Source organism: Montipora capricornis, chromosome 7, assembly GCF_036669925.1.
Source record: "Montipora capricornis isolate CH-2021 chromosome 7, ASM3666992v2, whole genome shotgun sequence".
In the NCBI taxonomy this organism is placed as follows: domain Eukaryota; kingdom Metazoa; phylum Cnidaria; class Anthozoa; order Scleractinia; family Acroporidae; genus Montipora; species Montipora capricornis.
In genome coordinates, this window is record NC_090889.1 from 6,238,553 (window position 1) to 6,257,858 (window position 19,306).

Sequence of the window (19,306 nt, forward strand, 5' to 3'; positions counted from 1 at the left end):
AAAACCGAAAGCTAGAGCGTAATGAACAATAAAAAAAAAAATAGAACTCAGGAACGCAAACATTACTTCGGCAGCTAGCTATAGCCTAGTGGGAAAACTGAGACCTATTGCGTAATCACGGAAAAAAATAAGAGGAACTAGACCAAAACTACGGATCTTGGCCAGGCTTCCGACGAAACGATTTGGAACATCTGGAAGAAAAAAAAACCCAGTGGACAAAGCGACTCCAGTGCAGACCAACGAAACATAGGCACGGCCAGAAACAAACGAAATTCCAAAGTGCAATAGGCTGCAGCAGACGCTCGGATGAAAACAACTATGGAGGTTAAACAGACAGGAGGGCATAAGAAACTAATTTTCATGCACCAGTCGAGAGCAAAGGCGTTCACTCCGGAAGACCCATGCTGATAAAACCTTGTAATAAACTTAAGGAGCTAGCGATGTAAAGTGACATCCAAATCAGTCACAGGACTGCGGACGCCAAAGAACATCTAAGGCAGAAAAATATTATCGTTCACTATGTATACAGTCAAAGGCTACGTTGCCGATGACAACGGCAAGAATTAGGCTGAGCTTTCTAAGAATCCATTGGACGGTTGGCGGATAAAATACAATCATTCACCATGTTATCCTCAAAAAAATGTCGTCATCTTGGCAATCTCAACGGCAAGGAAGCTAAGCAATTTTGATGAAAAACGTACCCTCAAAATCAATTTAACGGTCACAAGGAGAATTGGAGGCATCTAAAAAGACTAGTTCCACAAAGGAAAACCAACGATTTGCACAAGATCTTGCTTCCAAGAATAAAAATTCAGTCAGGCATTTTGGGCGACAGCAAAACTTGTAAATTCCAATTAACGGAAAAATTTATGGCACGAAAGGGGATTCTAGTCATGAACCTGGATACAGATCCGACACAGCTAACATGCAAAATAAGTTACAACTGACGAAAGCAGGTTATCAAAACTGGAGAACAGGGGTACGATCCGTGATAGATCATCGGACACTGTCAGGAATTTCATTCTTTTCCCGGCTGCACAAATAAGCGGAAGGATAAATCGATAACAATCCCAGATACTTCAGATGATAAATTGAGTTGATAACTTGAGTTTTTGCCTGAATTCTGAACAGTGACAGGGAGCGGAATAAATATAAACGTGGCACAAAAAATGCAGCATTGGAAGCCTGAACGAAAACTCAGTGGTGCGAATAAAATGAGACAGACGGTAACGTTGGAAAACTGAAAGGTCTTCAAAGTTTCTCTGTAACTTTCACAGCAACAACGGTAAATGAAAAATTCATCACCATAAGCATATCGAGAGACTAAGGCCACTGATAATGCGATTTGGTTACAGAGAGAAAAGGAGACACGGCTGTCCAGTGGCCTGGCAAAGCAAACGCCAGGCCGGTCTAGTGTCTTCGACCAAACTTCCCTTGGCTTTAACAAAATTCGTGCGTCCCAACGCAGTAGCGGGATCTTCTACCACTTCTAAAATTGATTTGCCGGTTCATTTCTCTTGAAGCTGTAATGTAATGGAACCTCTCAATTCCTGTCAAAGTCTCGGGGGCAACTGAATCGCTTGAACTTTTCAGCTCCAAAGTAGAATTAAAAACGGTAGCACTAAACTGTGAGAGAAAACTCTCAGTTGCTTTTGGAAACGGACTCCTTGACTTCGGCATCATCCATAAGGAGAACGAGACAGGACTTGGCTACTCGACTTAAACCAGCTTCCTACTTCAAATTTCAATTTATCGAAACTTGAGAAAGTATGTTCAATTAGGGTCTGTGATAACGGAGCCAGTGCACCTCACCTTTCGTATATCCTTTTTTTCACATGGTTGCTTTTTTCGAAATTTAATAAGAATCTACTCTGCAAGATTTCTTCTTCAAGATTTAGTTATAGTACATCTTAAATGATAACGAGAAAGTGTTAGCGCTAATTCTAGTCATACATCTATGGGGGTTTGCATAGTCGAATTTCATCAGGAAGTGATCCTGACAAAGTGAGGTATTCGGTCTTAGGTAAAGGCGACTGTTTGAATTCATTATATCTAAATTGGCTTATTCTTAACCTTGGGTTAAACCAGATACTGCTTTTACGCAGTATCCAGTTCAGTTAAAAACTACACAAATCTATCACTAATAATCATGTTTGTTATATTTTCAAAAAGTGGTTTACTCGGTTTTCCTTTGTTGAGGAATGAGACTCAAATTTTTATTGTCAACTGGAATTAATTAACAATTATCGGTACTCTTTTGGACATAAAGAAAAAGTTCATTTGTTTGCTTGTTTTGCTCTTAAATGCGAGCGAACAAGTGCTTTTTTAATCCGTTTGCCCAACTGGTTTTCGTTGTGCCTCGACAGTGACAAGAATATTTTGCCCTTATGTTATAACACGTATTCGCAATGAGCCTCTCGTAAAATTAGAGGGGAAATCTCACTAGCTTGTGTTTTCAGAAGTTTGTTTAAATTAAGCACCCAAACGTTATTTAAGTGTTGGAGCGGGTCTTGTTTGAAGTTCGTCCTTTCTTGGCGTATTTTGCCGATTCTTGTTCCAAGCCAAGCTGGCGTGTTTCAATGAAATATATCAAAATGTTAATGATCTCGTTTTCAGAGACAAAGTGGAATAAAGTACATCAGTAAATATATGTTATTCACCGGCCGGGAGGTCCGTATTGGGAAAAACTGTGCCCGAGGTCTTAGGTAATTCTATTCTTAGAAGGTAGGAGAAACTATTAAGAAAAACTCTAAAAGTCATGTTTTAATTTTACGCATTGTTGGGTAATAAAATTCGCTTTCACTGGACGGTAATAGCTTTCGTCAGAATCCATTGTTTTTTATGAGAAAGTTGAACAATAACACTGCTCTATTGCAAAAAACAATTAAGACAAATTGAAACTTCGCTCTTTCAATTCGCAAGTTCACTCTGCGCTTAGCGTAGTTGGTTACCATGACCGTGGTCAGGAGATAGGAAAATACTGCCCGCTCCCGGAACCAATCAGATTGCAGGATTCTCAGGATACCGCCCGCTCACGCTCAAAGAAATAAATAAAAGTCTTTATTGACCTTGAACTGACAACGTTTTTTTTATGGGTTCTAATCTTAGCGTGATTCCTATTCGCTGGCTATTGACAGTTGAGACTGCTTTTTCCCTTTTCCATTCGCTCGCTGAGGGTGCGCTTGTTTTCTTTTAAAACTCATGCGGCTCAAGAAAAGTTCGTTGCCAAACTGGTGAATTCCAAAGTAAATTTCACTCAAAAAACCGATAGCGTACTCATCGCTTCATGATTCATGCGATATCGGTTTTTAGTGTAAAATATACCGTGGATTTTTACTAGTTAGGCAATGAATTTTTCTATAGAAGAAAGCAAAGAAATGATTTAATTATTAAAGCAGCAACCGGAAACATCAAAACTCGGACAATTCGAAACCTTTTATTTTCACTAACCCTACAGGCAGTAGGAATAAATAACCAGGGAGCTCCGCTTTTGGGCTTGTCTAAATCTATATATTATTGAGGTTATAGCAATTTTTTTCACTAGACAAGATATTGGGCACATCATTGATTCAAAAACGGCATCGTAAGCTATGGACACGTGACTCGAAGTTATTTAATTGTGCATATTTAGTCCGGCGGATATGTGAAAAATGCTGCACTTTGTGAAGAAAGCACCAAATTTTGCACAGAGGTTGTTTATGGCAATCTAAAGAGACTTTGCTATGGAGCCATTGACAGAAATTAGATCTAGGCCATTTAAGGGGTCATTATTCATGAAAGCGAGGCTAGACTAACAAGATACCCATTCTGGCCTATCACATTAATTCAAAATGTTCCAAATTACATTGGTATTACTTGTATTTGACGTCATGATATCATCAACTAACAATTAAACAGAGAAACTGATAAGTTTTTATTTCTTACACACGACAAGGTAATTTTGGTAATGACGTTGACCTTCACAACTGTACTGTCTTTTTATCTGACTTTAGGTTTGCTTCACATGTAACACATGTCAATGATTATAAGACAAAAACACTAGTTAGGAGGTGTTTTCATTGGTTTGAGCAGTTGAAACACTTTCAGAAAGTTCCAGTATTTAACGTGACCTCGAAAAGAGGGGCCATCTGCAGTTAACTTAAGGTGGCTCAAAACAGTTTTCAGCACTTTCCAAGACTTAGATTTTGATGGGTCATAATTACCACTCTTTATCAATTGATGCTACAATCGTGGTATCAAAAAACTGCCCAATCACTGGCGAACACGTTGGTATTAATTGCGTTGCTCAGCTCTAAATTTGCAGTATCTGGAACAGTAATTGAATGGTTGCGTTAGTATCTTGACGAAAGATGCCAACGTATCTTAATCAATACAACACAATCTAGTAGCTTTAAGTTGAACTTTGGAGTACCTCAAGGTTCGTGTCTTGGTCCGCTGCTCTTTACTGTTTATGCTAGTAAACTATTTGATGTAGTCAAACATCACCTACCAACGGTACATTGCTATGCGGACGATACACAGCTCTATGTCTCGTTTAGTCCTAATGATGAGACTGGTCAAGACAAAGCTGTTGCGGCCGTGCAAAGATGTGTTAAGGATATCAGATTGTGGATGACTACTGATAAATTTCTTCTTCACGATGACAAAACTGAGTTTGTTGTGATTGGCACCAAACAACAGCTCGCCAAAGTTCAACTTAACAACATTACTATTGGTCAGTTTGAAATAACACCTACGTCATCTGTTAGGAACTTGGGAGTGTGGTTTGATTCCACATTGTCAATGAACTCACCTATCAACAAGACTTGTTTATTAGCATTCTACTACTTGTATAATATTAGGAAAATTAGAAAGTACTTGTCTAGAGAATCTACTGAAAAGCTGATTCATGCTTTTGTTAGTAGTCGTATAGACTATTGCAATAGCCTTCTTGTTGGCCTACCAGCCTATCAAATACATAAAATTATAAGGTTCCAAAACACTGCAGCCAGATTAATATATAACGAATCTAAGTACTGTAGAATAATACCATTATTGTATAATTTGCACTGGCTGCCTGTTACATTCCGCATAGAATTTAAAATTTTACTTTTAGTATATAAGGCTATTAATTAAGGGTTTTGCTCCAGGGTATCTAACAGAGCTTATTAATATTAAGAATGAGGGTAGATATAGGTTAAGTTCCAATTGGAATGGAATCTTACTTAAGTATGTTCATTTTAAAACGTACAAGACATTAGGAGATAGATCTTTTATGTTAGGTGCTCCAAATTTATGGAATAATTTGCCTCTTGAAGTTAAGAGAGCGTCAAACATTGATAATTTTAAGAAATTACTTATAACTTATAACTAATTTGCGTCTAACTTAAACCATGCACAAATTAAACGCACCCTTGCCTACGGATGGCAGGTGCACCAAATGTTAAGTTTCCTAGCTAATAAATAACTCAATAATGTGAATGCAAATAAAGGGTTATGGTTTGGTAAAATTAATGGCCATCATACAACGGATTTGTATCGAACCACCTAACATTTTTTAAGGACAAACGTCTCTTTTCGAGGTAGCTCTTAGATGGCTCCCATGCATTTTTTAAAACTTTGCTGATAATTGTATCTCAGATTGCCAATGACTATTCTACAATACAAAGCTGTTGGGGGTCACCGAGATCATTTTTGAGATAAAAGCAAGTCAAAGACCAAATATAGGGTGTTTTGGAGAGCTCTCAGGTTGCCATGGTAACCTATACGTCACAATAGTTAGCGCGTTTTGTTCAGCAATAATTGGTGTTTCATATGGTACATAACGTTGCTGTTACGTGATACAGTATAGTAGTTATAACCCTTCTATATCAAGGGTTTTTTTTGAGTGGTGAAACTGTATTGATCATGATCAAATTGCAGTTCCATTGCAACTATCGTGAGGCTGAAAATAACGTTCGAGACACCGAAAACGATCTAACTAAACTTGGTGTGAAGAGGCCTAAAAACACGCCGAACGTCACAGCATTGAGCTATTTCGAAAAGCCTAAAAATTCAAACTCACTACTGTCTGTCGGCTTGGTTTTTTTTTTTTTACAGGATTGCTGCTCTTGGGCAAAAAATTGAAGCCATGGAATTTATAGGCCAGCAATCCTTTTCTGGAGAAAGGTATGGATTACATTTGCACACACAAAAGAATCCGCTTCAGGCAGCAAAAGTCCTAATTTATATATTTTACGTTGTTGGTGCAGACTTCAAATTCAAATGTAACTCACGCTGAATACCAAAGACAAGAAAATACAAGTATTGAACTAGAATTCATACACGGAATAACACCACTCGGCTACTGCTAACTGTAAAGGCGAAATAAGTCAAAAGATGGTCACCCGGGCATGCAGCCTTTTTATACAGTATTAAGTGGCACCATGGCCAAAGGAAGGTTATCCGATTGCAATCCGCTCCCTAAGACCTTAAATTATAACCCTTCGCTCTGACGAAGGACTAACGCTTGAAACGTCAGCCTTTCAACCTACACTTTTATCCACTTAGTCATGATACTACCGAATTCTCGGGTTTTAAACACTCGCCGACACAGTGCCACATTCAGCGTCTTTAGAGGCTAACTTCATAAGCAATTTTGTTTTAAAGTTAATTTGCTTTGCAATGTTAAATTTCGACTCTGTTTTGTAGGTAATATTTGCACGTTTGCAGTCCCCAAAACAAGCCTACTGAGGCTGGCCGGAAATATCCAGCAATGCGCCAAGTCTAAAATCGTTTAAATTCAAATTCGCTAGTAATGTTCGTCTGCTTTTTCACTTGACAGGATTGCTGCTCTAGGAAAACAACTTGAAGCCACGACATTTACAAACCAACAATCATTTACAGCAGACAGGTGAAGATTGCACTTGCACAGACTAGCAAATCCGCTTCAGTCAGTGAAAGCCTTTCAGCTTTTATTTATTTACTTTACTTTACGTTGTTGGTGAAGACTCGTTCAAATTCGAATGTCACTCACTATGAAGATAAAAGACGAGAAAAAAAACATGTATGGGCTAGAATTAACACATGGAGTAACACCAGCCGGCTAATATAAACCAATGAAATAACTGAAAGGTGGACATCCAAGCATGTAGCCTTTTAAAAGAGTATATATTATGTGGCACTATGGCCATAAGAAAGGTTATCCGATTGCAGCTCCCTATAAGACCTTAGCCCTTCGCTCTGGCAAAGGATGGAGGAGCAGTCGTGGCTCAGTCGGATAGTGCGCGGCTTTCGGAGCGAGAGATCCCCGGTTCGATCCTCGGTGACTTAAACGTCTGTTTCGACTTTCCTCTGATCCGTGTAGCTATAGCTTTAAATACCCGTAAGACGGAGCTCTGACAGAGGGAGGGGGGTACAGGACGCACCGTCGGCTTCCATTGATACTAGCCTCGTAGCTGAAGGAACTTTAAAGAAAGTTACTTTACCTTTTACTTTATGTTTACGTACCTTTCCGATCTCGATTTTGGGCTAAGAAACTACTTGCACTCATCTGTTAGCTTGTTAGCTTTCATGATTTTTAATGGTTTGACATTTTGACAGCTTTGATCGTGGTTAACCAATACAAATTTTTTGACCATTCTATCAAGGATGATAATTGGTCTGTTGTGCCTTACGAGGTACAGATGCACGAGCACGGCTGACCGTGACGCCACTCGTTGGATTTGAAAAATAACGTTTACCGAAAAATTTATCCAAATGCGTGAACAAATCAGGATTTATTTGCTGTAAAACCAATAAAAAAGGCTTGCCAAATAAGTAGGGAAAATACTCAACTACATCTCGTGTTTTCTCTCGTGCTCTATCCCTTTTTTCCTGCGTGCTTTGCGACAGAACAGATCAGAACAGATTTGTTAGTTAATTTACCTGGGTATCAATCAAATAATATGAAGGGCCAAAGAATAAAAGCTAGGAATCAGATATGATATATACAAATATATGTATTTTTTGAAAACAGGATTACAGAGAAGGATGAGATGCTGAGAGAAAAAGATGAAAAGTAGGAAATTGTCTATCCTCAATGATATTCGTTTTGATTATCGTGTGACACGAAATGTTTGCGGATACACTAACACATTCAATTGCTCGACATCTTACCCTCGACCCTCGATATTATACCCTCGACTTTTTACTCTCGACCCTCGATATTTTACGCTTGACAGCCGACCCTCGGCAAAAGCTACACTCACTGATTTCTTGACCATGTGTGCGTACGCCATATTTTCGCACGGTTAGCTTGGAAAAATCTCCTTTGAAATTATAGTTTATCATCTTTTATAAGTATTAATGATATGTTACTCCCTTTAATTAAGATCACTCTTTCACTTACTCACTCACTCACTCACTCACTCACTCACTCACTCACTCACTCACTCACTCACTCACTCACTCACTCACTCACTCACTCACTCACTCTCTTACTTGCTTACTTGCCTGCTTGCTTACTTGCTTACTTACTTGACTGACTGACTAACTGTACGTCTTCTGGGTAAAAAATGTCGACGAGGTAATCCAATATGGAATCAGAATTATTTTACCACCATTGAATGCCTCATTTTGCGCTAACCGTGGAAGAAAAATAGGAAAGATAGAAGATGTCCCCCCCCCCAAAAAAAAATAAATAAATAAAGGAGAAAATAGCACCTGACACCCCGTTATATAATCAACAGGATTTTGATGTTGGAACAGAAATTAGAAGCAGCAAAGGTGGACGAAGAAAGAAAAAGAGAGTTGTAAGTTTAATTTTGGCAGTCTATGTCTCTTTTTTTCCATTTGGGTGCCAAACAAATTATCTACTCCAGATTTTTCATTCAAATTATTACGGAGATCTGAGACTCTAAGGCTAATTTCGTATGTTAGGTATTATTGTTTTATTTTTATTACTTGGTAACTGTTTCCTAGTACAACTGGAGAGCACTTTGAAGATAGAGAAAATAGAAACGATTGGAAGAGACACTTAACTGATTGAGAATCGAATTCAGAAATCTCCAAAGCTGGTCATTTTGGAAATTTAACAACAAAAGATATTACAGTACTTTGGCTTTGAGAACAAAGAAACGGTCGTTGCAATATCTCGGACTAACTTTGTTCGCTTAATTAACTAACTTACTATTGATTATTGTGGAAAATTTTCTGCAGAATCTCTTCATTGGAAAGGAAACTGGAAACAATGACGAGTACGAAGGATCTGCTCGAAAAAAGGCGAGTTTGGGTTTTTTTTTCCCTTTTTGGCGTTAAGCGAAGGGTAGAATTGCAGGAAGGTGTAATTCGGATCCCAGACTAGAACTACGGACTGATTAAAAAACCCACTCAGACTGAACATGACTTGCCTACTTAGAACTGGATTCAATCGACAAAGCAAACAGCGAAATTGCGAGAGTACTACCTTATACAGAGGAGATTACATGGCCGCCCGGAGATACGAAATTTCTCAGTCTTCGAGTGAGGAAAAATATTTCACGAGTGAGCTAGCGACTGAAATATTTTTCAACACGCATCTCCAAGCGGTCATGTAATGTCTGTTTATTATATAAACACCAATGAAATACCAAACAATTTCACTTTAAATTAATAATCACGTTTTCCCGCGAAAGTTCACGTGGTATTTCATTGACGTTCATACAATATATAGAGAAATCACGCCAATTTTTATGAAGTAGTGCAATTGTATTTTCTTATGGGACAGCAAGTTGAAAACTCAGGAGTCCCCTGATTTTGTTTAAAGAGAAGAAAGAATTTAAGCCGGTGATAATCAGCGCTCAAACTAGAACCGAAGCAGACGCAGACAGCTGTTTTGGGCTTGTTGGCCCTCGTCAGTGTGCCATAGGTAAAACACATTGAACTTCAGTGACAATTCACCTATCTCACGATGTGATGAATTCTTCTCTTGGTGTTTCGTGAGGTCCGAAGTTTTATGCTGGTTGCACTCCTTCCATTAAGTGATTGACAAAAAGAAAGGTGTAATTCATCCTCGTTACTCATAAATTCGTTTTTGTTCGTCCATGCATACGCATGCATGTATCGCAGGAATCCCTATTGCCCTTAATGGACTAAACCGACATGGTATTTTATATTTTATATTTTCTACAGATCTCCCGACACCCAAGCACAAGAACGTAGTATCCAAGCAATAAAAGACAGGTATCTCTTGTCTCTTTAATTGCATTTTAATTGGCAAATGAAGCCTTGAGCTGAAAATCTTAGCCAAGACAACTTGTTTGTTCTGGGTTAGTACGGGAATTCTAGTGGACAAGTAAGTCTGTTAACGACCTTTTTTCTTCCATTTCAATTACATTATAAGGCAGCACACCATTTGAGACAATTCTGTATCATGAGAAATCGTGATTTTTAAGATACCATATTCCAGTCATGCGCACTGCTTTTATCTGTTGCAGATACACATTAATTTGTTGCTGCTGTTCGCTTTTAATAATGAATTGGGTTTCTTTGCTTGCTGATGGAGAGAACATGATTTTTTTTGTGAATGAAATAAATAAGGCAAGCAAACTCAAAAACCATGAAGAATCTCAAACTGGTGGGAGGCAGATCAATTGGCTGTTTTACAAGTGCAGCTGTGAAGTTATAATAGGAGTACCTAGAACTATTTCACCAAGTTGTCGCATCAGCATCATCATCATCAGAATTCCAAATCACCAGTCCGGCGGCCTTACTATAGTCGGCTTCGCTGTTTGAAGGCAATCGCAAAATATCCAAGAGTAAGAATCATGCAAAATACATGACAAATATTGGGAAAAAATTTTAAAAGACAAATCTAGTGAATAAAACAGCCAAAAATAACAACAAAAGAACAAATCAAGTGAAGGACACAAGCAAAAATAACAAACTTTGACTGAAAAAGAGCAGGGAAGGGGGCTTCACAAATACAGCAAAAATACATAAAGTAACAATTGAAGTAAAAAAAAAAAACGAAAATAACAAATCAAGCAAACGACAAGGGCAAAAATAACAAATCCCTTAAAGGGCGTGGGAAGGGTGCCTTCACAACAATAACGAAAATAACAACTATAAGGAATAACAGAAGAAAAAATACAGAAAATAACGAGAACGCAAATGAAGCAAAGATCTTGGCGAGAATAATAAATATATTGGAAAATAAAAAATCATGTAGACAAAATAACAAGCACAAGGCCGACAGCTAAGTATTTCATCTACACTTTCCACTCAGTCAATAAACACATAGCATGCCTCGTGCTTTCGACGTGTGCCGACAAAGATCAATTATGTGTAGCGTGCAATAATAGGAAAAGATAACTGAATTTGTTCATTATGTCTATGGATATGGAAACTGTTTACCCTCGGAACACCTTAAGAGCGGTCAGGAGCTCGTTCAACATGTGTCCGTGCATTCCGGATCAAATTGGAATTTGGCAGTGTTGGTTTTTGAGGCGAAGGGAAAACCGGAGTACCCGGAGAAAAACCTCTCGGAGCAAGGAGAGAACCAACAACAAACTCAACCCACATATGACGCCGGGACCGGAAATCGAACCCGGGCCAGACTGGTGCATGGGAGGCGAGTGCTCTAACCACTGCGCCACCCATGCATGCTCCCCGTAAAGAGCTGATTTTTTTTTTTTTTATTATTTCTCTATGAATAGTGGTCTGAGTCGAATGGCAGAATCATAGAATCACAAGAATTGTACATTTGGAAATACGTTTTACTACATGGAGTATGAAAGCAATATTTACGTTGTTGTCTTATAACGGCATCTAAATGAGTACACCTATGTCCAAAAACGCAGGCCACCGCAAAAAGAACAAAAATAACAACCACGAAAAATTGTTATAATTGTTATATTTGAGGAGCCCCCTTTCCCGCTCTCTTAGAAAAAAAATGTTATTTTCGTTCTATTTGATTTTTTTTGGGGGGGGTATTTTTGTTATCTTTGTGGAGCCCTCTTCCCTGCTCTCTTGTTATAACGAATGAAATTTTGTTTTTACAGAAATGACCAACTGATTCGCACTATTGAAGAGCAGTATATTAATCTGAAAGAAAAAGACCAAAAGTAAGTTGTTTTTCGTTTCTCTTCGTATCGTGACAAAGCCTGTTAACTGATATGTTTATATATATATATATATATATATATTGAAATTGAATTGAACGGAATTTTATTTACGTGCGCTAACATATACATAAAAATGACTAAACAGGAGGAATGGAATCATCGCAGCTAGGCAACAGTTCCGAAGAAAGCCTGAAAAAAAAAAAAAAAAACAGGTTGTAACGGGGCTTGAGACAGAACCTTTTCAGGGTTTCCTTTCTTTACTACCTAAGACATGTTATTGACATGCCTCAATCTACAATTCAAACATGTCTTTTGTATAAAGTCTTAAAATGCATGACGAGTAAAAGCGAAAATCATTGTCTTACACATACAAAAACACAACACGGAAAGGTAAACGTGAATGATAGAATATATGAAACGCTTATATATTTGCACTACACAAATTGAAATACATGAGAGATAGAGATCATGGCAGTTAAGCAGTTGCTAAGAAAACCTGAAAGTCTTGAACGAGGCTCGAACTCATGGCCATGCGATTTCCCTAGTCACGAGTGACTTCGCCTCATATCACGTGATAGGTCAACGAATTAACAAAGGAACAGGAGAAATGCTTATACATTTCACCTGTGGAAATCAAAAGTTGGAGATCATCTTTTTTTTTCAGGATTTCTTTCCAAATACCTAAGATGCTGCTCAGCTGCTACGATCTTCAACTCTCGTGTACTCTTGTTAAGTTTCGGGTCTTTTGACGTCACAGGCCTAGAGTTAAAGTCGGTCTATGTGAGATTTATTCTAGATAAGAAACAAACAAGAAAGAAGCCGTTCAAGTTCCCATTTCAACTGATTTCTTGCTAGAACAAACTAGACTAGGCCCTTTGGTTTAATTTGACAGATATGAAGAGATGAAGCGTGAATTAAACATCAAGGATCAAAAGTTGAAGGAGAAAGAAGACAAGTAAGATTCAGATAATTGACCAATAAATTGTTTACGCGGCTTGGATTGAACGATACATTTTACACCAAAGGAAAGGAACCCTTTTGGGTACGATGATTTTATTCAAGTGTTCTGCAGGCAAGCAAACAGTTGTGATACTACTCCTACACTTAAACCTTTGGGGTTTAAACGAAACTTATTCCCAGCCCCTCTTCACTCGTTCTAGTATTATTCGTTTGTTCACTGGAAGTGGCAGGCAAATTTGACCCCAATGTTGCAAAATCTGAGGTCTCCTCCAATGGTCGACTTCCAAAGGTGAATACAGGAATGCTTCACCTAGTGTTTCTCGCACATGCAATGCAAGAGGCCATATCCAAAACAGAATGATAATATTTAAATGCCCTACTCTTATATTAGCCTTGTGTTGAGTGGGCCACTGAGGCTGATTTGGAAGCAAAGGTGTTAACAAGGTTGTGATACGCAAAACAAAAAGAATCATTCATTAGACTCCCTAAGTCTATTGACTTTATTTAAAACGCATAGCCCCGAAAGAAAACTTCTTTTTCCCTAACATTTTCATTTTATTAGATTTCTGCTTCTTGAGAAGGACTACAATTCTACCATACAGGACAAGGACAGCGGCATCAAGCAAATGAAACTGAGGTATGAAGTTATTTCAAAAAGGTGCATGTATTGTTTAAAAAGCCTACTTAATTAGCTTGTTTTAGTATTTTTATTTTTCAACTTCTTCCCTGCATAGTTGATCCAGTGGCTCAGAAACGAGAACGAGGCAAACGTGACAGACATACGCTTTCGAGATGTGCACTTCAAAACACATAAGAAAAGAAAAAAAGTCGTGTTTCTTGAAATACATGCACCAAGGTGTCCCACTGCAGAAACATTGATTTCCCAAAGAAGGAGGGTTACTCCGGGTTATTACTCCCTCCCCATCCAGTCCCTGATAACACTCCTGTTAAGTGAATGACGGAATATATCACCTATTTGAACTGCAGAATTTTAAATACAAGAGATCATGATATCATGGCAGTTAAGCAGCAACTTTTAAAAGCAGTTAAATGCAAAGAAAGCCGAAAAAATAATTCCGTCTTTAACTGGGCTCTAACTCATGACCGTAAAATTGCCCTTACATACTCTACCAACTGAGCTATCCGGACCCTAGTGAGTTTCACTCACGATAGGTGAACGAATGAATGGTGGACTATATGATATGCTTATAAATTTGACCTGAAGATATTGAAATACACGAGAGTCGGAGATATCCAACTCTCGTGTTCTCCTGTTTTAGCGCCTCCAACAGTTACAGTCATTCTATCTAAGATTTTATTCTAGACTATAAAAATACCAGGAAAAAAAGCTGTTTAAGTTTACATTCCAGGTGGTTGTAGCTATAAACTAAGCCTTTTGGTTTCATTTGACAGATATGACGAGTTGAACCATGTATTAAATACCAAGGATCAAGAGTTGAAGGACGAAAAAGAAAAGTAAGATTCAAATACATGACCAGTAAATGGTTTAGGTATTTTACATAAGAACAATAGATTTCACACGAAAAGAAAAGAACACTCTGGCGGACGGTACTGCAGGCAACCAAACAGTTGTGAAACTATTTCTAGACTTATAACTTTGGCATTTAACGCAAACTTATCCCTAGCCCCTCTTCACTCGTTCTAGTATCGTTCGTTCGTTCAGTCATTTGAAGTTATGGGCAAATTTGATCCAATTGCTGCGAAATATATATGGGGTCTTTTACAATGGTCGACTTCCAAAGATGAATACAAGAATGCTTCACCTCGTGTCTCAATTCAAGCACGCGCAAGAGGCCATATCCAAAATAGAAGGATAACATTTAAGTACCCTACTCTTAGCTTTATTGGACCACCAAGGCTGATTTGGAAGCAAACGTGTTAATTAATCAGGTTGTTAACGAAGCTGAGGCGCTTGTTTAACCGCTCATCTGTAGGCTCAGTTGGTTGAGCATCGAACTACTATGCGGGAGGTCGCATAGCTAAGTCCGAACCAATGCACTGTTCGCAAAGAGTAGGGTACGGAGTTCTCGGTGATGGGACCTGTCTTCGGTGGTATATCGTACTTGAGAGGGTAAATGCTCGAGAATATTAACTACACCAAGCTACTCCAAAATCTAGGGGTAAAGAAATATATGATATATATAGATTATTACATGCTAAGAGCCTGATACCGTTTTTATTCACGAGTTTTTAATACCATATCGCCAACGAGCGAGTGAGCGGTATGGTATTAAAAACGAGTGAATAAAAACGATATCAGGCTCTTAACATGTAATAATTTGTTTATTACATATTACATGCTGTAGGAAACAGACAACTTTTTTAAAAGACATGTTTCGGCATGCTTATGCCATCATCAGTTTAATGAGTTCCTAAGTGAGAATAGCCTCCTACGCAAACGTTCTTACGGATTGCGTGACGAACCCGTAAGAACGTTTGCGTAGGAGGCTAAAGTGAGAACAGTTATAACGTCTACGGGCACAGGCTCCCCAAGCTGAAAATACGTGATGTATGCGACAGTTTGTGTATATAGAGAATTGTAGGGGAAAATCACCGATCGTAAAAAAATTGTGTAAATAACTATCTCATTTGAACTAAAGTTTTCCTACCTCAAATATGTTACGGGTGATAAATAAGTTTAGGTTATTTTGAATTTAACCTAGGTTGATATTTTCAACCTAGGTAAAATTTTTTCAACCTAGGTTATTATAAACTGTCTAAAAAAGGGTTTTCTCTTTTTGGGGGATGTGATTTTAAAGATAATTAGGCCTAGATTTTTAGGGGGGATAAAAAAGAAAATAATGAAAAAAAAAAGAGAAATAGGATTAAATTCCTCCTCCATCTTTCCCTCGCCTTCCGTTCTTCTTCCACTTACCCTTTCTCCCTTTCCTTCCCTTTTTCCATACTCTTGCTTACATTAGTACCAACGGACTGTGTCACTTACCTTGAGCTTCCACAACATTCCATTCCGCTCCAAGGATTCGAACTCTCGCACCATTGGACGTCTCCTCTAAATTAGCCCCTAAGCCATCGAATCCGCAGCTGAAATCAGCTGGATATTGTTTCTACCAATGAGAAAAAATTAAACTATTTCCAAGCCTTTACGACATCCACCATTTAGCGCATGCGTAAATGACATAAAGTGAGACTTTATTCACTGAAGAAGTTGAAGGGTGGCTTAGTTTATCTGAAGAATAGTGAAAATTCTTTGATACTCCAGTGCAACATAAGCAAAAAATTGTTTGCAAGAGGTGGGCTCTTGATTCTGAAGGGCAAATCGGGAAATATTGTAGGAAGTTATTTACGTCGCCATACAAAATACACCAGGAACAAGGCCGCATCCTTTCTAGCCATGATAACAAACCGATTTTCTTTCTCATGTGCAAATGGATCTAATTGATTTTCGGAAAATAATCTGACTAGTGTAACTGTACTAAGGTAAGGAGCATACACTGTAACTGGTTCCCTTCATGTTGAAAATCATTACCCAAAGTATTCGTGGCTATTTTCTCTCAGATATAAGGAAACATCAGACCTTGCTAGAACACTAGTCTAGAACGTCTATTCTGGATGGTGCGATTTCGGTCGAAGTTTTAATCTGACAAAGGAAAATAATTTGTGAGTAAAGTGATGACCGACTTTCGCTGCAAACGTTCGTACTGTGAAAAAAGGATGATGGCACTGGCAAATAGAGCAACGAAAGGTAACCTTTGCAGTTTACTTAAGGAAAAGAACTTGTCACCAAACCGCTGGTGTCATTATCTTGGAAAAACCGCTTGTAAAAAAAACTAAACCATTCACAGAACCATTGTCAAAATTCCGTATGAAGTGGTTTTCGGAATCTCTCGGAGAAAAGAAATCAAAAGGCCCCAAAATGAGTGGACAAGTCACAGCTACATCAAATACAGAGCAGGAAACGTTCAATAATTTGAAAAAAAAAATGGATGAGCCAGACATTGAAGGAGCGCGGTGTGTGACTTGCAAACTGCAGACCGCGGACTGCAGACTAACCCTAAATCACAGTTATTGAAAGCAAGCAAATTAAAAATCAACAATACATCATATATGTTTCAGTTCTTTTATTCCTTATTTTTGCCCCCTGCCCTCCTAGGGAGATTCATTAATGAACAATGTCCTTCTAAAAAGCTCTGCTGAGATAGAAAAGTAGAAACGGTTATCATGCGCAGTGTGCCTGACCTCAGCCCTAATGCCAAACATTAAAAATCAGTGCCTAGACTTAACAGCCACTGGGGTTTTATAAAACACACATGAAAAATTTAAGCTACAATAAATTTATCCACTCATCTCCAGAACCAATTTACTTGCAAATATACATATACTTTGAATACTCATAACTGCTGAATTTTCATTTATCTTTACTTCTTGCAATTTCAACCTAGGTTGAAAGCATTTAATTTTTTTTAACCTAGTTTGAAACGAATTGATCTAGGTTGAAACAAGTAATTATTATGTTACTGACCCGAAATCAAATTTAACCTGCAACAGATACTCTACCACTGAGGCACTATAGAGTACTGGAAGAAAAAAGCTGATCTTTACCATAGGTCTCTCTCTCTCTCTCTCTCTCTCTCTCTCTCTCTCTCTCTCTCTCTCTCTCTCTCTCTCTCTCTCTCTCTCAAGGGGACAACAAAGGTTGAATTGTACTCTTTGACTCAGCTTTCTCGAAATAAAAGACATTTCTTTTGTATTTATACAGAATCAATGAACTGGAACGGGGAGCTAACAGTGCCTTGCGCTGTAAGGACAGGGAGATTGAGCAGTTGAAAAGCAGGTAATTTACCGTGGCAAGCTCTCTCGATACAAGTGCTATTATTTTGATTAAAATAGAATTGAAGTGTTGATACTCAAAGCGTAGAAGCGACGATCCTCAAAGTGACCCGGGTCAAGCTTTCTTTGATGACTGTCGGTTTGAGATATGACTGCAAATGTTTTTCAAATCATGTGGACGACGTGAAGCCATGGAGTAAGGAGCAAAACGAGGCACTGACCTTGCTAAAATTTTGCGTTTCTTTCTCCCAGAGGATGAAAACTCATGACATAAACTTCTCGAGTCTCAGAAATATCCGGCAGTACGAAGATAAGAGTTAGGATGTATATCCTAAAGTTGCACTTGCTCTGTGAATATATGTGTCGTGCGTCTTCCCCTAGCGTGGAGACGGGAAGGAAAAAGAAAACGTAAACGGGCAATTAATATAAGTACTCACAAACCCCCAGCCTTCCCTCAAACCGGCAACAAAGAACATATAAAAGACGCTAACGATTATTTTATTACAAAGCTACAAAATAACAAGTCCAAATTACTTAAAATGTGGAAAGGTAATAATATAATGCTAATTTAATTTCACTTTTGGAGTGATGTTCCTAGAGCTTCTCAGGTTCTCAATTAACGGAAACTTGCTACGTTCTCAATCTTTACACCTACAAAAATTTGGTTTATCGACCGAGTTGATAATGTAAATTGGCCACCGTACACAGATTCTAAAAGCTGACGTTTCGAGCGTTCGCCCTTCGTCAGAGCGAATCGCTCAAAACGTCAGCTTTTAGAATCTCTGTACGGTGGCCAATTTACATTATCAACTCCGTTGATAAACCAAATTTTTGTATACTACTTCCCCACCGACGCAGCACCACAGTTTCTTTAGAAACTACCCCTTCATTCATTCTTTACACCTACAGTTCGGTTCGTTCGGTAACCCCTCGTAGTTCCTTCTGGACAACTGTGTTATCCAAAACCGCCAACCGGGCTCTTACTCTAGCACTGTACGCACCTCTAAATTGGCCGACGATAAAGGAGTTTTACCGTTCACTTTCGGTTATCCCCGTGTAATTCTTCTCCTCTACATCGTCAGTTAAAGAATATTTGAAAAACCGTTAGGACTATATAACAACTTGGCGAAACATACATAATTAAATATGATTAAGTGACAAGAACTACATATTTGAGTGAGTTACAGAGTGTTGGAAAGAATGTAGAGCCTAAAGCGTAAGTAATGATTTTAGGTGCCAGAAACGTTTGCGTTCAACTTGGCAAGTTTCCTTGCGTGCCCGAAACTCAGGAAAGACGGTGATGTTATCTTACAAAAAAGTCATGCTGTTGGAGTGAATGACGAAAGAGAATTGTGATCGTACAAAGAAACGGTGGCTGACCATTATTTTAAGGAAATAATAATAAAAAGCATTTTCTGATAACGAGGACTTGTCATGGGAAATGCCAGTTTTTACGAACACACCTGTTTGGTAACGAGTAGTTTTAAATTACTGGA

At 38.4% G+C, this 19,306-nt stretch overlaps 1 protein-coding gene across 1 annotated transcript in view; it reads left to right on the plus strand.

Moving 5' to 3' along the window:
* The window catches only part of LOC138058059 (putative golgin subfamily A member 6-like protein 3), a 42,519-nt gene that overhangs the window by 10,666 nt on the left and 12,547 nt on the right, over window positions 1-19,306 (plus strand). Inside the window, exons 3-13 of the mRNA XM_068903955.1 lie at window positions 6,079-6,147; window positions 6,803-6,871; window positions 7,976-8,017; window positions 8,688-8,750; window positions 9,157-9,219; window positions 10,108-10,158; window positions 11,979-12,041; window positions 12,934-12,996; window positions 13,564-13,638; window positions 14,415-14,477; window positions 17,740-17,814. Coding sequence (XP_068760056.1) covers window positions 6,079-6,147; window positions 6,803-6,871; window positions 7,976-8,017; window positions 8,688-8,750; window positions 9,157-9,219; window positions 10,108-10,158; window positions 11,979-12,041; window positions 12,934-12,996; window positions 13,564-13,638; window positions 14,415-14,477; window positions 17,740-17,814 — 696 coding nt within the window. The remainder of the gene's footprint in view (window positions 1-6,078; window positions 6,148-6,802; window positions 6,872-7,975; window positions 8,018-8,687; window positions 8,751-9,156; window positions 9,220-10,107; window positions 10,159-11,978; window positions 12,042-12,933; window positions 12,997-13,563; window positions 13,639-14,414; window positions 14,478-17,739; window positions 17,815-19,306) is intronic.